Here is a 25,438-nt window from a genome sequence, read left to right as displayed (position 1 = left end):
GCAGCCTTATCTATCCCATCCCGGGGAAAGTGTTTAAGGGTCAGTTCACACTACCCGATTCGGGGAGATTTAGTCACCTGGCAACTAATCGTCTCTTCTTCTGGGCGACAATCTCCCCAACCTGCCTTCACGTGTCTTCTAACTAAGTGAATGTGCCCCTACGTGTTCAGGTTTAGTGTTGTGCTATGGAAACAGTTGAGCTATATAAAAGGTACAGTTTAGAAAAGAACAGCAACTTGAAGCTACTTTACACACCAAATTTGAAAGAGCAAACTTTATGTGGTCTGTACCACACATTTTGGAGTGCTGTCACTATTGGAGAGCATCTAGCCCTGTTTTTGAAATGCTTGTATAAGCTTACTGCACTCAAGAGTTAAGGTACTCGATTGTAAAGGAAATGTGTGCTATAAATATTATTCTACTCTGTATAATGAAAGCAAGTTATGTTGTTTTTATTCAAAGTGTTTGCTGTTTTATACAAAGTGCATTCCTGTTTTAAACAACATGTTTTAAAAATGACATTTAGATTTAGGATGCAATGTACATTTAAAGTGTAACTAGCAAGGAGTATATTTTTATTCTGGATCATTTCCAGTGATATGCTATGAAACTATGCAAATATACATTGCTATATTTCTACACAGCTTTGGGAATGCTCCTGTCTGTCGCTCTACCCCACAGACATTTAGGGGCAGATTTATCAAAGGGCGAGGTGAATTTTCAAATGAAAAAAATTCGAATTTCAAGCTATTTTTTGTGTACTAGGGAATAGTCTAAATTCAATTCGAATTTGAAAAAAAATCGAAAAATTGAAAATCGAAATTTAGCATCTACTGTCTCTTTAAAAATTCGACTTTGACCATTCACCATCTAAAATCTGCTGAATTGCTGTTTTAGCCTATGGGGGACCTCCTAAAACCTATTTGGATTCAATTGGTGGACTTTAAAAAATCAAAGGTTTTTTTTTGGGATAAACTTTGAATCGAATTTGATCGATTGCGCTATTTATTTGATTCGAACAATTAGAATTCGGCCGAATACGGACCTATTTGATCGAAAATGGGCATATTCGACCCAAAAAAAACCTTAGACTTAATTTCGAAGTTTTTTTCAATTCAAAATTCGACCTTTGATAAATATGCCCCATAAGATAGAATATTGCTTAATAAGCAGGCCAACAAAAAGTCATTCAGAATTGTAGAGCTTTGTTATCCCTGGTGCCAATATGCCGAGGGGTCCTAGCGCTGTCTACCTCTGCGATTGCATGCACACTTGTGCCGGAGTTGCGCGTCCCCAGTGCTCCTTAGAAAGTGACAAACTCCAAATTGCTTCAGCGCACACCAAAAGGTCAGGGATTGCTCAGTCCAGGTTCAGTTTAAAAACGATCATCTTTATTCTTACATTTGATTAAAAACACAGCATCCAAAGTCTCCTTAGAAAGCAGCTGGGTGGCATGCCCCCTTAATATTTTGCCAACCTAGGCCCAGGCCTTTGTGACCTCACCACAAATCCGGACCTGGTTATGACCTGATCTGCTCAGGACATAACTGACATGCACTTACCCCATATAATGAAGTCCTGGGTACTTTTATTTATTTATTTATTTTTTATATTTTTTTTGAAGTCTTATGAAAAATAAGATAGGTAAACAAATGAGATGTTCTATTCAATATTTAATTCTTCTTGCTCTCATGTTCTCCTTAGTATTGTTTCCTTTTTATTTTATTTTCATCAGGACGATTGTAATTCCACATTCAAAAATGTTTATTTTTATGCTGTGAAAAGTTTGGCATACATGGCAATAACCGCTCCGATGATGAGGTCACCAAACAATTGGATCTTTCCATAATTTGGCCACTCACATGCTGGCTAAATAAGACTGATCAGATAGTCCCTGGGCCAGCAATAACATCATACCGTGAGTCTATAGAGCCCCAAAGAGAGAAGACCACATGAACACAAAAATGACATTCTGATCTAATGGGAATTTCTAACTTGCTGGACAGATATCTGGCTTCTACCAAAATATCTGACAGGCCATGAGAAAGGATCCAGTAAACTGCCAACTCAATCTGGTGGGCCCAAATTGGCAGCTTTTATTGGCTCATGTATGGCTATCTTTAGTAAAATAATCTATAGTTTTTATTTACTTATTTAAAGAATATCTATTTTTTTTTGCATAACCATCAAAACAATACAAAAGCTGTACTAGTTCAAAATACATATATATACATTTTTTTTTGTTTAACATTCTCTTCCTGGACTCTGCATCCTCACAGTGGGAGAAGTGGTAGTTATTTAGCTAAGGCATACTTAACATGCACAGCCCCCATATTGTCCCTTTAGCCTTAGTTGTCCTTTGAAATCTCACAAGCAAGTATATTTATAAATCTTTGCAATGAGTAATAAGTTATTCCACAAGTGAAATGCAAATCCGATAGGAACATAGCTGGCTCTAATTTTAAGCCGAATGGAAAGTTATGGTTTATATTAGAAATATCATTTGCTATGCACTGAAGCCCCTTGAAGCGCTGAACGGATTAGCAACAATTTACTCCCTTGCTCGATCCTCTGAAAAGTGATCTGTGTGGGAGGTGACATGACCTGCCTCTAGGCACATATTCTTTTAAGGAGCCCGTCAAACTACAGATATCTGATTAACTCAGTTGTAATACACCATGTTTTTGGCTGTGTTCATGGAAACTTACATTGGAAAACAATGCCTAAAATATTCAAATGACTGTCCAACATGAAAGTATTTTTTCCTTTATATAAAATGTATTCGGTTTCATCTGCTTTTCATTCCTTTCATTTCAGAAAGTTAACAATATGGGGCAGATTTATCAAGGGTAGAAGTGAATTCGAGGGAATTTTCGAAGTAAAAAAATTAAAAGTAATTTTTTGGATACTTTGACCATCGAATAGGATACCACGACTTTGAATTTACTTCGAATTTGATTAGAAGTAAAATAGTTCGAGTATTCGATAATTGAAGTACTTTCTCTTTAAAAAAACATCAACTTCAATAGTTTGCGAAATTAAACCTGCCGAACTGCCATGTTAGCCTATGTGGATCTTCAAATTCATTTTTCTACGTTTTTTGAAGTCTAAGTAAAATTGTTCGATCGATCGCTGAAATCCTTCGAATCGTTCGATTCAAAGGATTTAATCGTTTGATCGAACGACTATTCCTTCAATCGTTCGATCGTAGGAATAGCGCTAAATCCTTCGACTTCGATATTCAAAGTCGAAGGATTTACATTCGGCAGTCGAATATCGAGGGTTAATTAACCCTCGATATTCGACCCTATGTAAATCTGCCCCTAAGTGTTTCTTATTACTTTCTACCAGTCTCTGACATCAACTGAGACATATGCAGTTGGGTTTCTTGCATGTACAGATGCTTCAGATCCCCCATACAGCATCAGGCTTTGACTTTATTCCTTAACCCTCATTTTTGTTTAGCCACTACTTGGAGGCTATACTGGAATGTTTAGGGCCAGTGTCATGTTGTAAGTTGTGCTTTCAGTTGAACTTTAATCTTTATACTGATGGTTTCAGATTATCTGCAAGAACCTTCTGGTACAATGTGGAATTCCTAAAATGGAGAGTTGCCCCAAACCTTAACAGTTCTTTCGCCATGCTTTATAGTTGGTATTAGGTGGTTTAGTAAAATGCTTTCTTCTGGTACTATAGCCAAATAATGTGTTTGCTTCATCTGTTCCAGAAGTCCTGGTCTTTGCCTAGTTGTTATGGGCAAACTTAAGTCTTGTCCTGATGTTTGTGGCAGCAAAGGTTCCTTCACATCTCATATGTAGATTCCATTTGTGCAGCCTCTTTCTAATGGTCCACTTTGACATCAGTTGTGGTGACAGCTACCTGTAGGTGTACTTGTACGTCCTATATTTTTTTCTGGGTTGATTTAAATTTTGATCCTGGAATCTGCATCCACCCTCACAGTGGAAGAATAGGTAGTTATTTATCCAAGGCATACTTAACCTGCATAGCCCCAATCGACAGTGTCAAGTGGGGGACTTGAGATTTTAGAAAAGGGGAGCAAAGATGTTAATGTAACTGTGCTCCTTACATGAATGTGCTCAAGTCTACCTCTGCATTTTCCCTAGTTCACAGCCTACAACAGTACCACTATCCTCCAGTGATATCCTGGTCAGTTAGTTTATTGTTTTGGACTTTGCCTTTAATATCCGCTTTAGAGATTCCACATGTGTGTGTTTTCTTTAAATACTGCAAGGTATATGTCCTTCTTTCACAGCTATATTTACCATCATAATTGTGTGGATTATATACCCACAGCTGCATATCAGGTTTTCTGGTTTAAATTCATAATCACTTATTTATTTTATTAGTTTTAATCTGGCATTTCCATATGAGCTTTCCAACTTAATTAATTCCATTTCTGCCTCAAGTTACTGTTATAAACATTTTATATGATATCCTACATCAAAGTGTGATAATGTTAAGATAGACTTCAACCTGTATCACTTTCCTTCTAAACAAGAGCTTGGTAAGACATGCAAGTATACAGCGATCCATGTCTTCCTAATCAATGTTTGTAATGTGAGCTACCATAGTAATATTATTTTATAGAAACAATTTGTTTTGTATTATGAATTAGGGATGTAGCGAACGGCGGAAAAAATGTTCGCGAACATATTCGCGAACTTGCGTCCAAAAATGCGAACGGTTCGCGAACGTCGCAAACCCCATAGACTTCGATGGGAAGGCGAATTTTAAAAGCTAGAAAAGACATTTCTGGCCAGAAAAATGATTTTAAAGTTGTTTAAAGGGTGCAACGACCTGGACAGTGGCATGCCAGAGGGGGATCAAGGGCAAAAATGTATCTGAAAAATACATTGTTGATACAGCGCTGCGTTTTGTGCTGTAAAGGGCAGAAATCACACTACGTCACTCAGGTGATGTTTCTGGACACGGAATGTGAAAAAGCTCACACAGCTAGGTGGCACTTGGTTAAAGACTGGGCAAACAATGCCTGCAAGGGCAACGTATACAGTAGTGGATACGGAATATATTATTGCTGCTGTAAAAACATCACTCAGGTGATGTTTACGGACACGGAATTATTATTGTTATTTAGACAGAATGTGAAAAAGCTCACACAGCTAGGTGGCACTTGCATACCTCCCAACTGTCCCTCTTTTGACCACTCAACCCCCTGTCCCTCTTTTGTACTGGAAAGTCCCTCTTTTCTCTGCACTGAACAGCCAGAAAAAAAACAGTTTCTAACTTAATTGGCTTTTGGCAGAGAGCTCAGAACAGCTAACAGGTGCAAATAAGATACTTTGTAACAATTTTGACTCTGGTTGGTGCTGGTGGCGGTGAACTACTAGGAGGAGCAGCACACCAGTCCCTCTTTTCTCTGAACTGAACAGCCAGAAAAAAAACAGTTTCTAACTTAATTAGCTTTTGGCAGAGAGCTCAGAACAGCTAACAGGTGCAAATAAGATACTTTGTAACAATTTTGACTCTGGTTGGTGCTGGTGGTGGTGAACTACTAGGAGGAGCAGCACACCAGTCCCTCTTTTCTCTGAACTGAACAGCCAGAAAAAAACCAGTTTCTAACTTAATTAGCTTTTGGCAGAGAGCTCAGAACAGCTAACAGGTGCAAATAAGATACTTTGTAACAATTTTGACTCTGGTTGGTGCTGGTAGTGGTGAACTACTAGGAGGAGCAGCACACCAGTCCCACTCCCCAACACAGCTAGACTAATAGCACTGGGCTCTTATAGTAGCAAAGTAAAAAAACAAAAAAGAAAATAAAAGCAGTCCTTACAAGGACTATTGGGTTATTACAGCAGTCAGCAGATGAGATCAGAAGCAGTGCCCACAGCAGCTACATACAGAGCACTGCAGTAGAAGGTAGATTACTAGCCAGCAAAGCTAACTAACCTAAACTCACTGTCCCTCAAATCCCTGCAGAGTTCTGTCCCTACAATACAGAGCAGTATCAAGTAGATTACTAGCCAGCAAAGTTACTATCAACTGTCCCTCAAATCACTAACAGCTCTCTCCCTACACTAGCTCTTCCAAGCACACACAGGCAGAATGAAAAAACACTGCAGGGCTTCAGTTTATATATGGAAGGGGAGTGGTACAGGGGGTGTGGGGGCGGTCCAGGAGGGAGAGCTTCCTGATTGGCTGCCATGTATCTGCTGGTCTGGGGTGAGAGGGCAAAAATAAGCGCCAGCTAAGGCGAACCCAAATTGGCGAACGTCGCGCGACGTTCGCGAACATTCGGCGGACGCGAACGACCGATGTTCGCGCGAATTAGTTTGCGGGCGAACAGTCCGCGACATCCCTATTATGAATTCTAAACTTCATGGTTTCAAAGATTTTTAGACCAATTTCCCTGCAAAACAAATATACTTTTAAAAGGCATTGTTGAATAGAGCGTATTCAGACCTCTAAGTGCAAACACCCTCTAAATTGTAAGCAGCTTTTTTTCCTGATTACCCTTTGGCTTTCTCTCGCTGGGATGTAATTTGTGCTTTATTTTCTCAGACTGAAGTACCAGCATTTTATGACTCAGCACCACTTCCTGTGCTAAAGTAATTACTGTACCAGGAACGTATCGGTCATTATTATCTGATAGTTGAAACACTCCATTATTGTCTGACAGTGATATAGCTTGTACGCAACACAATCTGGAATGTTTACTACAAGAAGTGGACATTTGTTATCAATGTGCAGGTGTATTCGGCAATGTCAGGTGGTGTTGCTTATATATTTTATGTCGTGCATTTCTGCTTATCCCATTACTATGAAAAACGTTTTATATTTTTCAGCTAACTAACCGTGTACTTTGGCATTTGTTGCTATTTAGTTTGATTTACTATGATTGATAAATAATTATATGTAATTATTTATTTTTCAACAATATTGGGGAGGGTTAACAGAAAGGAATGGTGGGGAAGGATCAGGAATCATACATTAATTACATTTCTTCATACAAAACCATTGCATCATTAACATAGTAGCGACATAGATCTATAGTGACATTGGATTACTCAATGAGGTGTTTGTGAGGTAAGAACTTGGGGAAAGGGGCAAGGTTTTTAGTTTTGAGATAACTTTTACCGTTTCTTTGTATAGGTATAAACTATGTACCGTATAAGCCGACCCGAGTATAAGTCGAGGTACCTAATTTTACCTACGAAAACTGGGAAAACGTATTGACTCGAGTATAAGCCTAGACACAACTACAGCCCTGTCTCCCAGCAGCACACATTCCGCCAAAGCGACCCCCCCAGCGATCAACCGGACATCTTTGCAAAGTTGATGGTGACAGAGAATTGCCAAACGGATTACTATTATTCTTTCATATAACCAACAGATGGCGCTGTGAAATATTGCAGTCACTGTTATTCTTACATATAACCAACAGAGGGCGCTGTGTGATATTGCAGGCTCTCCCCAAGTGAACTATTGGTATAGGTATGATTAAAAGTGACTGCAATCTCAGCTACTGCCCACTGACTCGAGTATAAGCCGAGGTAGACTTTTTCATCACATTTTGGATGCTGAAAAACTCGGCTTATACTCTAGTATATACGGTAATGTCCTGGTATATCAGGTTTACGGACCATCATCAAAAACTATTGCATTTCAGTTGAGCATTGTGATAAATTTGTACCTGAGAGAAAGTTTATTTTATACAAAATCCAAGGGTTCCATATGATTCTGAAGTTTCTGAAGGAGCCTTGTCTTAAAGTTCTAATTTCTTCCATAGACAAATGCCATTCATTCAGAGCGGGGGGGGGGGGGTGTTTGCTATTCCAATTTTGAGGAATTAATGCCTTTGAAAACTGTGTCATGTATAATGTCAAGTGATGTGTTACTACTTGCTTGGTAATTGTATTGTAGTGTAGTACAACAAAGAAAGGGATGCTTATATAAGTGTCAGATTTCTATAAATACATCTTTCCAGAATGTTTTGATCAAGGGACACTCAAACCACATATGTATGATAGAGAATTGTACGTCATTTTTATATGTGGGTGCTAGGTTTGGGATTTCCTTCCATAATACTTGGTGAATGGCTTGCTGTCTTCTTCTTGTAACTTTTACCCTGTTACACTAGCTTCTCAATTGTGCAAGCAGTGGCATAAATAATTACAGCTAACGGGGCCCCCCCTACAAAATAATTAGTCTTTAGGGGGCACAACTTAGCTGCATGCATTGATCTCTCCTCCCATCCAGCCCCGGCTGAAAGCTTTGGCACATATGCTGTCCTCTTCTTCCCTCCAGCCTCTGTCAGAAACCCTTAGCTCCACCATAATAGTCCGTTAAATGTTGTTGGTGGCAATCTTCGCAGCAAACAGTGAACAGAGGGTTTTACTTCAGCAGACCCAGTGGTCTGGGTCCCCCTGGGCCCCCACAGTGACCTCAGGGTCTGCTGTATTATAGTTATGCCATAGTGTGTAAGCATAACCAGTATTTGTGGCTATAAACAGTTTATTTTAATCTTAGGCAGAAGGGACACCAGCAGAATGATGCTTATCACCACTCCGGCTGGCCGCCATTAAGCCAAAAAAGTGAGCATTTTCAGGCCAGAGGTAAACCTCTGCTTATAACAGGCATTTGCCATTTAAGTCTGCAGCAGGCAACCCAGGACATAATAGGAGTCAGCAGGACAAATGCCTGGTGTTCAATGGGCATTTATATTGCCCCCATGGTTCTATGGAAACATTTGGGGAGAAGTTATTTAGTGGCAAATGAAAGGGCCTGCTTGTAAAAGAAAGTGTATAAAAGTATTTAGAGCACAAATATTATTTTTAAGGTGTTTTAAAGTGTGAATTTCTCCTTACCAGTGCACTGGTCATGGAAATAATCCATTATAATACAAGAACTAATGGCAGCATTTATCAAGTGTGTTTTTTATTCAAAGTCAGACTAGGGCTGTATTTAATTCCATCATTGTACACCATTGTGTTTTTTTGTAATCACATTATCAACCTGGCATAAGTCAAATGGTGGAAACTACAACTCTTTTTTTTTTGTGCTGGAATTGTACACCTTGTTACAAATATGCAACAATTTATAGTTGACAAATTCACATTCCACAGCATTGTATTTGTACTGAGCGGAGATGTTTCGTGTATTTCGGTGCTGGTTTTTAATATACCTTTATTAGTAGGCCTCTATGAGGCCATGGATTTTTCTTAAGATTTGCCCAATGTAACCAAGTAAAATGCTGCACAATTAGTTCTATAGAATGCTATGGGGAGTCTTATTTGTACTTATCTGATGAAAACTGCTGTCTATTTATTTACAACTACCGACTGCCTTTGCATTTTATTAGGGCTGGACAGACTTGAAACTACGCCAGGGAGAAGACAAAAATATCTAGGCATAAATAACTCCAAATTTCTGTTTTATCTTGGTGAAAATGTACCTTTTAATAACTATTGTACCTGCTGCAATGTATATAAATGATCTTTTCTGGCAATCGGTCATTGCAGACAGGACCACTTAAGAGTGGGCCCAGGGTGAATATCTCATTGGCTGGCCCCATAAGCTACCCCTATTTGTACAAGGACTTAGGGTTATCACCTGACTGGTTTTCACCTGGACAGCCCCGTTTTTGGACAGGACTCTGAGGTAAATGACATAGCGATCAGCCACTCACGATATCTGCATCATAGCCCCGCCCCTGATGCCATCACCCCGCCTCCAAAACATCATTGCCCCAGCCACTCAGACCTGTCGTATTGAAAAGGTGGCAACCCTAGGACTACCCCCAAGCAAAAAAACTTGAATATATTAAGGCAGGAAAGCAAGAAATAGTCTATACTTACTGATGTAGACATGTGGTCCAGGTGAGATGTCCTGAACCAAGAGCAATGCGAGCAGATGTCATAATCATAAATACCAGCCTTTTATTAATAAAATATATGGAATGGTTATGCTGGGCTCTTCAGCTGATTAAATTAAGGGTCTGTCATTCATTTAATGCCCTGATATAAAACTTTAACACTGTGTTGCAGATAGAAGCTGAGGTCAACGTTTTCACCAGTAGCATAAGTGCATGGCTATATACAGAAGCAGCAGGTTGCTCTCACATACATTGCAATGGCAATTTTTTACTTAACATTTTCATATAACTTCTCCGTGCGGCAATGCAGAACATATTGCCAGTTAACTGTTAATTATAATAATCATGATTCGCTTAACTTTTTATAGCTTATATGGCCATTATCCTGTAGCTCAAGGTTATTAGTAATTCTTTCCTTTTGTAATAAGGGTTCAACCCTGGTATGGAACTGAAACTGTTCAGTGATTAAACTAATCTCAAGGTGAATCGAACAATTGGTTTCTAAATATGAATATACCCATTGAATAACTATGCTACTTTGGTACGTTTTATTATTTCAACCTTATAATTTAGATACTTTGCAGGCTGCTCCTATCTATCTATCTATCTATCTATCTATCTATCTATCTATCTATCTATCTATCTATCTATCTATCTATCTATCTATCTATCTATCTATCTATCTATCTATCCTATCTATCTATCCTATCTATCCTATCTATCCTATCTATCCTATCTATCCTATCTATCCTATCTATCCTATCTATCCTATCTATCCTATCTATCCTATCTATCCTATCTATCCTATCTATCCTATCTATCCTATCTATCCTATCTATCCTATCTATCCTATCTATCCTATCTATCCTATCTATCCTATCTATCTATCTATCTATCATCTATCTATCGTCTATCTTTATTACATTTTACAGTAGCAAAATTGAATATTTTCGATGTTTTGAGTGCAGATTTATTAGCATAAACATATTGATCTGTGTTTTTAAATCTTTTTCTTTTCATTTTTCTTGGCAGCATGGGGAAATCTTGGCAATGTTCTCAAGAGCCAAAGCAAGATTGATGAAGCTGAAAATGCCTATAGGAATGCCTTGTACTATCGTAGCAACATGGCAGACATGTTGTATAATCTGTAAGTATGCCATACCTTGTTGCATTGTTATCCATAAAGCTACAAATTACTGGAACAGCCCATTTTATACAAATAATTACATTTTTGCTTTTTGGTATTTTTGTCCAACTGACTGACCAGATCTTCTGAGTCTTGTTTTATTAACCAAAGGTAAAAAAAGAAGTAAAAGTGAAATATTTTATTAATTAAATAATTCCCTTGCCTGTTAATTAAAACACAAGATTTTAATACCAAATTAAAAATGTTATATTTTTGGAGTAATATAGAGGTGATTCTAGTTGGTTTATATTATCCATATATCAAGTCAAAGATTGCTAAGTAACCTATTCTCAGTGGGGAATACAGAGTGAGCACCTCCATACATTTGAGTCTGAATTTTTTTTTGCCTTTAGCATGTGGACTTGGTTATTGTATAAGGAAGCAAGTTTGTCTAGCAAGGAGGTGTGTTTAAAGTGTAATGCGGTTTATGTATGGTTGTGTCACTGACAATAGGTCAGCGCTTAAGCAGTTCTACAAGCTTTGAAGTATACTCAGGGCCGGATTTACATAGTGGGCTGCCGTTCGTCGCCCCTGTCACCTCCCCTTTATTAGTGCAAATTTTTATCAACTGGACTGGAGCAATGGGGATTGGTGAACGGGAAATTTAAAAAATATTGTATCTCCAGTGCATCCCCAGTGTTTTTGAACCAAAGTGGGTGTGGTTGGGCAGCATGCCGCCCCCCTAAAATCCTGCCACCCTAGGCCCGGGCCTAGGTGGCTTTTCTACAAATCCGGGCCTGAGTATACTACAGAACAAATAAAAACACACTTGGTATGTTTTAACCACAGAACGAAAAACTTGAGGCCTCAAAATGCAGTCTTTAGAAAACATATGAAACAGGTGCAGCAGAATTAAAATTACTAATTTACTACTAATTTACTACTAAATTATTGATTTAAAAGAGAAGGAAAGGCTAATTTGAAGTAATCTTTATCAGAAAGGTCTATATAAATACACCAGTAAACCTTTAAGGTAATACTGCTCTGAGTCCTCTGTCAAAAGAAAAACAGCATTTCTTTCCTTCTATTGTGTACACATGGGCTTCTGTATCAGACTTCCTGTTTTCAGCATAAACCTCCAGGGCTAGGGCTTGAGCATGTCAGTTTGCTCCTCTCACCCTCTCCCCCTCCCTTTCCACCCTCCCTGCTGTAATCTGAGCCCAGAGCTATGAGTGAGCAGGGAGAGACTGAGGCAGGAAGTTATATCACACCAAGATAATATGGCAGCTGCTATCCTAAACAAACAGAGAAAACTTTTAGAGCTGTTTACTCAGGTATGGTAAAGCATTCTACAGAATAAATATAGCATTCTACCTTGCACTATTGTGGCTAATCTATTGGCAATAAACGTTCCTTCCTTGTAGCTTTCCTTCTCCTTGTATGTTGCCAGTTTGCCATTGCCTCTACATAGACCCAAGGCACAGCATGTTCCAGTGCAAGAAATTTCTGTACTTATCACCTGCTATGACCATGTCACTTTTTTGTTGCATCAGTTCAATTACACTGTATGTGCCCATGTCCTGTTCCTTCCCTTGCAGGTGCAAGTTGTGCCCACTGGCATACAAATTAGCTACTAGTGCAAATCTTTGCATCTCTAGTAAGTTCTGGTGTCGAACGTTGCACCTGATTGTAGCAGACATGGTTACGCTGGTATTCTGGACATAAATGTTACTTGGAATCCCAAGACTGTGCATGTTATACAGACTGCCAGGCAAAATGAATAGCTTGTCAGAGAGCTATAATAAAAGAGATGGCTGGTTGCTGAAGAAAGCACCCAAGAGAATATTAGAGGGATGCAAAATGATCGCACTGTCAGTCTAATATATTCAACATACAGAAATACTATGACAAATCTCTAATCCTCTTTTCAGCTACATTGGTAGAAAGTAGTGTTACAATGAAAAAGATGTGTGAAACTTCAAATACATTATAAAATATGTATTGTGTAATATACTTTTGAGTATGAAAATACTGAAAGGGGTTGATTTTAAATAGTTTAGTTTATGCCAGTATTTATTCTGTAGCTATATTACGAATTACTATCAATTCTGCAACACCTTCAGGAATTGACTTCTACTTGGATTTACAGTATCATTTTGTGGACCCTGTATAATTCTTGATACCGGAATGCAGATTATGGTGGAAAATGCCTCCCCTCCCCCCGTGTTTAGGCCTGTGCGAGTATGTAGACCTGCTTGCATTATTTCAATATGACGGAGAACAATAAAGGTGGAACTAAGTTACTTCTGTAGGCAGGTTATCCAGCGCACCTGGAGTTTTCAAGAAAGTTTTTATTTCCAGGCTTATTTTCTTGAAATGTAATGTAATTCTTGGAAGTCTGTAAAAAAAAAAAAAAAGATTTGTTCTTATAATACAAATTCTGAATTGCAATTTAGAAGCATCCGAAGTGAAATATGTGTAACTTAAACCTTATCTTGTATCTTTAATTGGTTAAATAGATTTGATTCTCTCTACCTAGGGTGAACAAACAGCATAATTCTGCAAATCACTGCACATTTGTACTGTACACAGCTCCTATTTATATGAGTTGTAGAGGTGTATAAGTACCCAGTAATGTTCCCAAGCAAGTAATCAGATATTTAAGTTAAGTTAGCTAATGAGAATGTACATTGACACAAAATAATATGAAAGTTGTGCAGTTTGGCAGTGTTTTTCACTATTTTGCCATTATCAAATAGAATCATTTAGGTAAGACACAATGGGGCTCATTTATAAACACTGGGCAAATTTGCTCCTGGGCAGTAACTCATAGCAACCCATCAGATGATTGCTTTCAGTGTTCAGCCTGCAGCTGCCTGTAAAAAGCTAATCACTGATTGGTTGCTATGGGTTACTGCCCAGGTGCAAATTTGCCCAGTGTTTATAAATGACCCCCAAAATGTTTTCATAGTGCTGTTTAATACTTTTTATTATAAGGATTGGCACTTGTTCAGCACACATATTAACAAATGTGGTATTTCTCCCTGACTATTGCCAGTAAGAAATAAATCATTGCAGGTTCTTTGTAACAAAGACCTTCTATTACAAGTGGAATGCTTAAATGTTTGTCATTGATTATCCTGAGCATTTAACCTTCCATGAGGGGAGATAGGGTCACTGTCAATTCATTATTTTAATGGTTCCACATGGGCAGGAAAATTAAAAAATAATGGCAAATGTTTTCTGGTACCCTATGAAATTATAGATGAGAAAGAATAGATTTAAAAATACTAATCTTTTATTACCTGATAAGTTTATTTGAAGTAAATCACAAAGCATGTCTTTAACTGTACTTTGTATAAATCAATGTTTAGCAAAGCAAATATCTAATGTGCCAACATGGTTGTCTTAATTAGTCAATAGACATTGAACAAACCATGCTTATTTGAGTGCGTGTAACATTTCTTCTGTTTTTCTATATTTAATAATAAACTCCAGCAGTGTGGTTTAAATTCCATATTACTGTAGATGAATCAATTTTGCCATCTCCCAGGTGTAATTAAGGTCAATACCGTGATTAATAACTGTCAAGAAAAAAAGGAGTTTGAAAAGAAAACTGGGTAACATTAAATCTTGATTCAGTCAGATGCTATTTACAGTTTACTTTACAGAAGTGTCACACGAAATATACTCTCAGTAATCTTTACTAAATTCCCCTCTGGAAAGGCCAGGTTATTAGTTCAGAAGTATTAAAGGAGACACATAGGATAACTGAAATCCCCCTTAATCTTTTAGCCACTAATGCATAATATATGGTACCAATTCCACTTTGGGTTAAACATTATTACTTTTAAAAATGTTCCCTTTATTAGATCTCCTATGGGCTCTATCTATGTTTCATATGAGGGGTGGTAGCAGGGCCGGACTGGGAGTAAAAAGCAGCCCTGGAAAAATAAATCAAAGCAGCCCACACATAAATGCGTGATAGTCTTTTACCTATACACATGCATATTTTTTATAAATATATATTTACAGTAGGGGGTACATTATCCCTTATAATACAAGAGTGATACTCAGAGTTCCCTGTATAACTCAGCCTGCAGCCTTGTGCTTTTATATGGTCACAGAACAATCCCTCAGTGACTTCTAATATCCTTATCATTTACAGTAGGGGGTACATTATCCCTTATAATATATGAGTGATACTCAGAGTTCCCTGTATAACTCAGCCTGCAGCCTTGTGCCTTTATATGGTCACAGAACCCCTCAGTGACTTCTAATATCCTTATCATTTACAGTAGGGGGTACATTATCCCTTATAATACAAGAGTTCCATGTTCCAGGCCAACATCCTTAACTTAACCAGTAGCCTTATGTGTGGCACTATATCAAATGCTTTAGCAAGTCTAAGTAGATCACATTCACTGCCATCCCAGAATTGAGGTCCCTGCTCTGTGCTGCACTTACCTACACTATCCCCCTGTACCCTGATATATACCTCCCATCCCCCCATATACACTCTGTGCAGCACTTACAAACACTATCCCCCCTTTCCTTAGTGCTGCAAATCCACTTTCCCCAAGATGCATTGCTTGTACACCCCAATAAACTGAGCCCTGTGTTCCCCTGGTATATCCTGCTTATATGCTCCCTCCTTAATAGATAGCAGTGAGACGGGAGGAGGCTGCATGAGCTTAATGCCAGAGAGTGGGGGAGGATACAAGCACAGAGGGATGACAGGACTACGTGGAAGACACGCATTTTAAGACAGCATCAGGAGTAGTATGCAGGCTCTCAGCATGTGATACTCACATATCGGAAGAGGCTGCATTCAGATCTCTGTGCTGCCCGCAAAACTTCTTTCAGTCTCAGCCCTCGTCGCTCAGTCCCCACCCCCGGTCTGCCTCTTCAGCCCTCCCTCCTCCCTCTGTCCTTACATGCTTGCCGTATACGTAAAGAAGACGGCATGTCACGAATTCTGACAGATAAGCTAATTAGGTGGCATAGCAGACAAGAGTAGTGCCGCATCTAATAAGGCGGCGGGCGGCCCACTTGAACACAGTATAGAGCGGCCCCACGGGCATTTGCCCGAAAGGGTAAATTACCAGTCCGGGCCTGGGTGGTAGCGTGTCTTTTCCTGCCAGAAAGGAGAAGGATAGCCAATCACAGCCCTGTAGTCACACAAGCAAAATATAGACTTAAGTTTCCAAGACTTAATTTATGAGGGTAGACTGTCAAGGTTGGGGTTGTTTTCTCTGGAAAAAAGGTGCTTGCGAGGGGACATGATTACACTTTACAAATACATTAGAGGACATTATAGACAAATATCAGGGGACCATTTTACACATAAAGAGGATCACCGTACCAGAGGCCACCCCTTTATACTAGAAGAAAAGAACTTTCATTTGAAGCAACGTAGGGGGTTCTTCACAGTCAGGACAGTGAGGTTGTGGAATGCACTGCCGGGTGATGTTGTGATGGCTGATTCAGTTAATGCCTTTAAAGGGATACTGTCATTGGAAAAAACATTTTTTCCAAAATGAATCATTTAATAGTGCTGCTCCAGCAGAATTCTGCACTGAAATCCATTTCTCAAAAGAGCAAACAGATTTTTTAATGTTCAATTTTGAAATCTGACATGGGGCTAGACATATTGTCAATTTCCCAGCTGCCCCAAGTCATGTGACTTGTGCTCTGATAAACTTCAATCACTCTTTACTGCTGTACTGCAAGTTGGAGTGATATCACCCCCCTCCCTCCCCCGCCAGCAGCCAAACAAAAGAACAATGGGAATGTAACCAGATAACAGCTGCCTGGTAGATCTAAGAACAGCACTCAATAGTAAAAACCCATGTCCCACTGAGACACATTCAGTTACATTGAGAACGAGAAACAGCAGCCTGCCAGAAAGCATTTCTCTCCTAAAGTGCAGGCACAAGTCACATGACTGGGGCAGCTGGGAAATTGACAAAATGTCTAGCCCCATGTCAGATTTCAAAATTGAATATAAAAAAATCTGTTTGCTTTTGAGAAATGGGTTTCAGTGCAGAAGTCTGCTGGAGTAGCACTATTAACTGATGCCTTTTGAAAAAAACACATTTTCTGATGACAGGATTCCCTTTAAGAGTGGCTTGGATGATTTTTTGGACAGACATAATATCAATGGCTATTGTGATACTAAACTCTATCTTTAGTATAGGTATGGGTATATAGCATTTATATGAAAGTAGGGAGGGGAGTGTGTATGGATGCTGGGTTTTCATTTGGAGGGGTTGAACTTGATGGACTTTGTCTTTTTTCAACCCAATTTAACTATGTATCTGAACATTCCCCAGCATTCAGAATGGAAAACAATGTCAGGCATTGCAGGGGTTGCCCAAATGCAGCCCAACTCCTGCACAGATGCGTGTTTAGCTAAACACAGGCATTGCCAAATACACAGTGAGACATTTTAACACATATAGAATGAAATATATTAACATTTGCTTTGCTGACAGTGGAACAAACCAGATGGCAAATACACCACCTGTGGGAACAGAGTTGTAAAAAAATACCAGGTACTTTAAATAAACTGAAAGGCAAGAACTTTTCAGAAATGGGTTCCCCTTGTTTGTTCTTTCTTGTTTCAACTCTAGTGGCACTGATTGAAGGTCACTGGCGAGCCACTTCAATGACATTGCTTGACTAAAGATAACTTACTGCATGCAAGCATATGCAATAAAACACACATACATTAATACATAATACATTAGATTTGCATTTCCACCTCTGAACTAGATAGAAAGTGACACCTTTTATTAGGTACAATGACTGGAATATAAATTAAATGCTGCAAATAGAGTGTAGGGTCTTCAGATAAAAACATGAATGTATCACTGATTGTTCTTATAATTCTTAAAAGAAAATATTTCCTAATATGCCCACAGTTTGTAAAAATGCTAATATTTATACCTTACTATACAAATTAATTTTTTCCAGGTCATTTATAAAAAATATTCCAAATCCTATTTTATGTTAGTCAAGCAAAATGAACTTTAATTACACTGTATAAATTATTTGAATCTTGTTTCCATCAGTCTGGGAATTCATAATTATACAAGCAGGAGACATTTTGTGGACCAGTAACACCTTTTAGAGAACCTAGTCCCAATCAATAAACTTACTTTGGTATCATCCAATATGCTGCTGCATCCTGTTTTCAAGTTAGGAATCCGGGAAAAAAGGAAACCACCACTTTCCAATGGAGTCCAAAGGGTCCCGCCATCTTATAACAGTAAAGAGATTCTTCTCCCTTGAGTGCGCGCTGCCAAGGGCCACTTCCTTTTTTGGGGTCCTGCTTTGTGACATCACTTCTCCCGGCAACGCTAGCTTACTTGCAGCCAGCTTCTGCAGTTTCTCCCTTGCACGTTCCGTTCAGCTTTTTCACAAAGCAGCTTTCCCTCCTCCAGCCCTTCCAGTAGCCGTGTGCCTCTCCCCCAGCCCTTCCAGCAGCTTTGTGCTTCTCCCCCAGCCCTTCCAGCAGCCTTGCGCATCTTCCCCAGCCCTTCCAGCAGCCTTGCGCCTCTCCCCCAGCCCTTCCATCAGCCTTGCGCCACTCCACCAGCCCTTCCATTAGCCTTGTGCCTCTCCCCCAGCCCTTCCATCAGCCTTGTGCCTCTCCCCCAGCCCTTCCATCAGCCTTGCGACTCTCCCCCAGCCCTTCCATCAGCCTTGCAACTCTCAGGGAGGACTGCACATGATCTGACTTCCGGGTTACAGACAGGCATCCTGTGAGGCAGTCGGCAGATGTCAGGGGCGTGCACGCAGTCATAGGAGCCATATCACCGTTTTTCAATATGCCTTACAGAGCATGGAGAGGTATTTTATTTTGGGATTTTTTTGGATAAATGCAAATTAAAAAAGTGACATGAAGTAAGACATGGGTATTATTTGGAGGGTGTAGTTTTCATTTTTTTAATAAAATGGTGTTTGTGCACCAGAATGGGGGACCTGATGTCCATCCCCATGCACTGGTTACACAATTAAATGGTGAAGAGAGAGGGGGAATGTGGTGAGAGCAGTGACATCTATTAAGTGCTGAATGGAAAGTGAAAGTAATTGTCTTCCCCGGAGCAGGAAGAGGGGCAGCCAATATTTGATTAACAGCTGAGATTTTTAAATGAGCTTACAACAGCTATGAATTTGGATTTCATGTTTAATTTGAGAAGGACTTTTATTATACAGCTTTTTATGTCTTGGTAACTGGTCCACTTTAAATAAGCGGAGATCTTTTATCACGTGGTTGAATGTATTTTTGTTGTGTTTTTGGGTGTCTTCATGTTTGCAAACAACCAATGCTTATTTTTGCACTTGTACAGGTATTGGATCCATTATTCGGAAATCTGTTATCCAGAAAGCTCCGAATTGTGGAAAGGTCATCTCCCATAGACTCCATTTAATTCAAATAATTACATTTTTTTAAAATTATTTCCTTTTTTTCTGTAATAATAAAACAGTACCTTGTACTAGATCCTAAGATATAATTAATCCTTATTGGAAGCAGAACCAGCATATTGGGTTTAGTTTACAGGATTTTCTAGTAGACATAAGACATAGAGATGCAAATTACAGAAAGTTCTGTTATTTGTAAAGGCCTGCTTCTTACCCCAGAAGGGTCTGTTTTTGACTTTTGGTATATCAATTGAAGTCTCAAAACACCAGGATATGAGCTCTTAAAACCAGCAATAAAGACCTTAGGCATAAAGAAAGTATACATATGCATAGATATATATTTGTTGTTTCTGGTATTATTGCCCATATATACTATATAGAAATTGATATAATAGTTCTATTCTGTAGAGCTCTGTTGTTGCCGTGCTAAATTGGGCAAACATACACAGTGTTACTACATACACATTAAATGTCTTTGGATGATTCACTGCACATTGCTGTGTAAAACTACTCGCACTGTATAAAAATTGCATATTTTGCTTTTCATCTCTGCCAATATTTTGCTTGGTGTTTAGTGCAGTCAAATTGAATGTGCCTAGTACTGTAATAATTCCTCTAGTGCCAGATCAGCACAGCACCATTAATCATGCAGTTTGCTGTGCTTAGAGCACTACACTAATAATGCCTGGCCATTTTCTACTCTGTGCACGTGCCCCTCCTTTTTAATATAGAACAGAATGATTACAGACTGCTTCTGTCTATATAATTGCTGCCTAGTGTGGTAATTAGAAGCTCTTCCTTTATATTTAGAAATAATTAGATGACTCTTTAAATAAAAGAAAAAACAAATAATTAACACACATGAAACTATGAAACATATATTACATTTAATTTCTAATTAGCGGCTCAACATGGTTATTTTTTCTATATGGGTCTTCAGGGCTAAATTTAGGTATTCTACAGGGAGGATTTTCAAATGTATTAATAAGCTTGCTAAGTAACATGGGTTGGTACATACGCAAGCTTAAGGATTTTTGATGTATGTACTTGTTTGTACAATATGTCACTGGTTTCCCAATACTATTCAAATGAGATGTAGAATGACTGGTGCTTTATAAATAATAGCATTTTTGAGAATGATGCATATTAGGATCATTATCAACCGCATTTTCTCTTGGCTATTATATTACAGCTTCTGTCTAAAGCCTTCACTGTTATATTTAACCTGAGGCACTTTTGCAGTTATTGCACTGTATCTGCCATAATCTGATGCCTATGCCCATATGGCTTGGGTTGTGCCAGTCCCGCTAGCATTTGCTGGTACTGCTAAATAACAATTCCTGATCTGTTTTGCCTTGAAGCAAGATGGGTGACTGGTGTCAAATCAGATCACATTAGAGTTCCCCCCGAAGCCATCCTATGAAAGGAGAGGATACTAATGGTAAATGATGAAATTGTAGTTTTGTACCATGACATTAAAGCAGATAGGTTTATTCTCTGCTTGGTATTACTACCTAAAAAATACTGGTATTTAACTTTATATTCTTTGTCCAGATATTGATTGGAAAGTATTACTTATATGTATATACATGGTCACTGTTTTACTATAAGTTCTACTGTTTATAGCATTTGGCTTTGTGAACACCTCTTATACTAGTATTTTCTTGAGATGAATGTTCTGTCTGGGTTATGAAGTATGGGCACACGTGATTGATTTTTTATTACTCATCTAACAGTTAACCAATCACTTGTGTTTTGGCCCATCTTTTTTAACCTAGCCAAATTATACATGCTCATTTTACTCATTTACAATATATAGATTCATGATGCTACTAAAATGTCCCAGAATGTTGTAATTTTTTTCAGGGGACCAAGGAGAAAGGGTAGAACATTTTAAATCCACTTTCAAGTTGTTTAAAGATACTTTGGCAATATAGCGCTAAAATTATTTCCTTAACCAAATCGGTGCAATCTCTCTTTTACGTATGTGACTGTGTATTCTACCTTAAATACTTGTATGCAAGGCATGTTTATAAAATGAGGTTTACAAGAAAGTGAGGTACAGAAAAAGAAACACACAAGAAATTAGGCAGAATTGAGATACAGGGATGATGTAAACGTGAACTTGAACTCACTATATTGTGAAGACATAATTGTGCTTTATTTGTTGGGAGCAGGCTGAACATAAGGGGGATTACAACCCACAGACTGGTGCTGTGTAGCACTGACAGTCTACATCCATTCCAAGTATATTATATTTAATAAAGCATGGTAGTGAAACTTATTTTTTAATAAAATCACTGTGTTCTATCCAAAAATAATCAATGTTTATTCTGTGTTTCTGTATACAACACTTCTTGAATTTGAAATTGTTTTATCTTGGCTGAAATACTTCCTCTTGTGACTTGGCACGCTGTAATACCTTACATGGAACCACATAATATAAAAACACAGTTTATTTATTCTAGTTAATAATCTTTTACATGAGAACCACATTAAAGACTTGGCTGGTAGGGCATGCTCTGGCTTTTTTTTTAGAAACTATTTAAAAACCAGGTGTACATGCCAAAAGGAATGTGCATTTGTCACTTTGGATTGAGTTTGCAGAATTCTTAACAAATGTATTAACAGAGAATATTTCTGATAATTGAAATGACCTCTCTATAGGTTAATGAGCACTTTAAGTAAAGTTTTTCAATATCTCTGGAGTGCTGCTGTCTTCATTGATTTGTGGGTTCCATACCTGTACTACATAGAAGCTCATATACTGTCCATCATAGACAAATGCAAAATGAGAGCCAATGAGGTTCTGTCTAATCTATTTGCTTCATTATGTACAGCTACTAAAGTTCAGCTGTTTATTATAAAATGAGCTTGTTATGATATTCACTGCTGCACCTGCTGTTTCACAAAGTGATTCTCCTAAGGGCAGAGACACACACTGCTATTTTGGGAGATTAGTCGCCCAGCGACAAATCGCTTCTTTTTCGGGCAACTAATCTCCCTGAACTGCCTTCCTGCCTACTTTAATGTAATTCGCTGGTGAGATGGCACGCGGATCACTTCTGCTTTCCAAAGTTGCCTGAAGTTTTCTCGTGAGGCAACTTCGGGAAGGAAATGTGTTCCAAGTGCCATCCCGCCGTGATTTACATTGTAGCTGGCGGGCAGGCAGTTCGGAGAGATTAGTCGACCTGAAGAAGAAGCGATTTTTCACTGGGCGACTAATCTTCAAAAATAGCAGTGCGTGTCTCTGCCGTTAGGGAGTCTATTCTGATATATAGAGTGCTGTTACTGAGTGAAGATGTACATCTGTGTTAGCTAACATCTTGGAATGACTACTGGTTGGGCAAAACAAACCCATTATTTTCCTTTTCTCTGGAAATTATAATGTTTAAAACATGTTAAAATGTTTTGTACTTAAGAAACTCTGCTTTGCGTCTCAAATAATCATCTTCTCATTTCTGTGTGTTTATTATAGAGGCTTATTGCTCCAAGAAAACAGCAAGTTTTCCGAGGCGCTGCATTACTACAAGTTAGCAATTGGTAGCAGACCTACCCTAGCATGTAAGTTAAATTATATTTGATCTTCCTCATCAACATCTGTATGTTATTATCATCTGTGTTTCTGAAATAAGATGAAGGGCTAAAGCAATACCACAAAACCTTCCTCTCTACTGGCACCCTAATTGGCAGTGTTTGTAGAGATGAAAGCTTTTAAAAAGCATGTAGGCTAAATCACTTGGCGTCTGTGGTGGTCCTTTAAAGAAAAGATATTGGCAAACCATGCATGTTGAGATGTATTTTGATTTTCTCTTTATGCATACTACATACATGAAAATAATTAATGTAGCTATTTTATATGTAAATGCAGTTTGTCTAGTTTGCCATTGCTTTAATGTTTTTTTCTCAACAATATGCTTTGCAGCAGGATATTTGAACACAGGTATTATTTTAATGAATCAGGGAAGAACAGAAGAGGCTAGACGAACTTTCCTAAAGTGCTCTGAAATCCCAGATGAAAATTTAAAAGATCCCAATGCCCATAAAAGCTCTGTGACCAGTTGCCTTTATAACTTGGGGAAACTGTACCATGAGCAAGGACAGTATGAGGTGAGCTTTTTTATTTTATATTGAAACAGGTCATCGCTTCCTATTCACTCTTTTTTCCTTGTTTCTCTCTGTCTGTCCTTCATTATCTCCCATTTGTCCCTCCTCCAGATTTTCAGTATGTTCTCTTGTATTACCCTAAAACCTCCAGGTTATGACTACAATCATTGACACTTACAAATTCTATATACTGTATTCTCTTTTACTTTAAATACCCAGGAGCTTGCACACCGTGCATATATTTTATTTTCTGATCATTGCCAACAGGTTAAACATGTTGGATTTTATCTAGTACATGTGAAATAACTAATAAATATTATGATTTGTTTTACATTATTATCTCATCCAAACCTTTCTCATTACTCATTACTGACTTCCCTGTATTATATTAATGTAGAGCATATTACAGTGTACAGTGTAATATAATAGTATAGTGTTGGAAAGTATGAACTATGTGCAGAATGAAGAGGATGTTATTTATTTAACTTAGAAAAGGTGCAGTATAAAAAAGGTTGCTGAACCAGCTACACTAATATCATGTCGATATTGTTCTATTTAATAAATGTGAAACAAATTTAGGACTTCATGGCGTAAGTGTGAGCACAGAGCTGCTCCAGTAGAAAACACTTGCGTCATTCCATTCAACGCATCTACTGTATATTTTGGTGACTTAAAGGAACAGTTCAGTGTAAAAATAAAATAGGTAAATAGATAGTTTTTAAAAAATAAAAAATGAATCTAATATAGTTAGTTAGTTAGCCAAAAATGTAATGTATAAAGTCTGGAGTGACTGGATGTCTAACATAATAGCCAGAACACTACTTCCTGCTTTTCAGCCCTCTAACTCTGAGTTAGTCAGTGACTTGAAGGGGGACCACATGGGTCAATTGACACTTTGCATTCAGCTCAGATTCAAAAGCAAACAGTTATGACCCATGTGCACCCCTCAAGTCACTGGTTGGTTACTGACTGGTAGCCAATCACTGGAAACCAAGAGAGCTGCAAAGCAGGAAGTAATGTTCTGGCTATTATGTTAGAAATCAAGTCACTTCAGCATTTATATATTACATTTTTGGATTACTAACTATATTACCCAGTTTTTATTTTTATACTGAACAATTTCTTTAAGGCACGAATTTTTGCACAAAGGTTTGCATGGGAGTGTGTGCTACACATGGTGTTTTTCATTCAATGTCAGATGTTTGGAGGTCAACACCCTGTGTGCAATTAGCCTAATTGTACAGGTAATTTACAGCTACCCACAACCAGGTATTAAGTCTGAAGTCTCCTCTGTGGTTGAAAGCTATTTCCTTTGTGCATACTGAATAGCTTTCACATGACAGGGCTGTCTAATGCCTATGCCAAATAACAAGATTTACAAAAAAATGCAAATATTGATGGTAAAATGATGATAGAAATCTGGGGAAAATGCTGTGTGGCAGGTAATATAAAATAGCAAACACAAGTACTTAATACCCCACTGGTGGTTAATTTTATACCTTTCTCTTTCACTTCAGGATGCCCTGATTGTATACAAAGAGGCAATACAAAAGATGCCAAGGCAGTTTTCACCCCAAAGCTTATACAACATGATGGGTAAGAGAAGCAAACTTTCTTACTTTGCTGAACTTGAGGTGATCATGTACGTTTCTAAAAATATGTTAAAACATCCTTAGTACACTTGAGAAATGTTTCTTATCATAGTTTAATTCTAGCGTTAACAATTTTTTAAAAAAACGTAACAAAGTTGACAAAACTGAGCTGTAGTCAAAGTACCTAAGGAGATATTTTAACATTATAAGTATAGAGGTAGATATTTATAGGTTTTTTATGCTACAGGTACATATTGTTGTTTTTGAGGGTATTGCCATTAATTGCATTAAAGTTTTTTCCCTCTTGAAGGATTTGATTTTTCTCATTTG

The 25,438-nt window shown here is 38.2% G+C and overlaps 1 protein-coding gene across 1 annotated transcript in view; it reads left to right on the top strand.

Annotated features, from left to right (window-relative positions):
- tmtc2.S (transmembrane and tetratricopeptide repeat containing 2 S homeolog) overlaps positions 1–25,438 on the top strand; it is a gene marked incomplete at its 3' end in the record, with an annotated part of 175,673 nt that overhangs the window by 76,486 nt on the left and 73,749 nt on the right. Inside the window, 4 exon segments of the mRNA NM_001093699.1 lie at positions 10,886–11,000; positions 22,888–22,973; positions 23,335–23,519; positions 25,034–25,112. Coding sequence (NP_001087168.1) covers positions 10,886–11,000; positions 22,888–22,973; positions 23,335–23,519; positions 25,034–25,112 — 465 coding nt within the window.

Source organism: Xenopus laevis, chromosome 3S (genome assembly GCF_017654675.1).
Source record: "Xenopus laevis strain J_2021 chromosome 3S, Xenopus_laevis_v10.1, whole genome shotgun sequence".
Classification (NCBI taxonomy): Eukaryota; Metazoa; Chordata; class Amphibia; order Anura; family Pipidae; genus Xenopus; species Xenopus laevis.
Note: the sequence above shows the minus strand (reverse complement) of the source record. Positions and strands in the feature narration are given on the sequence as shown.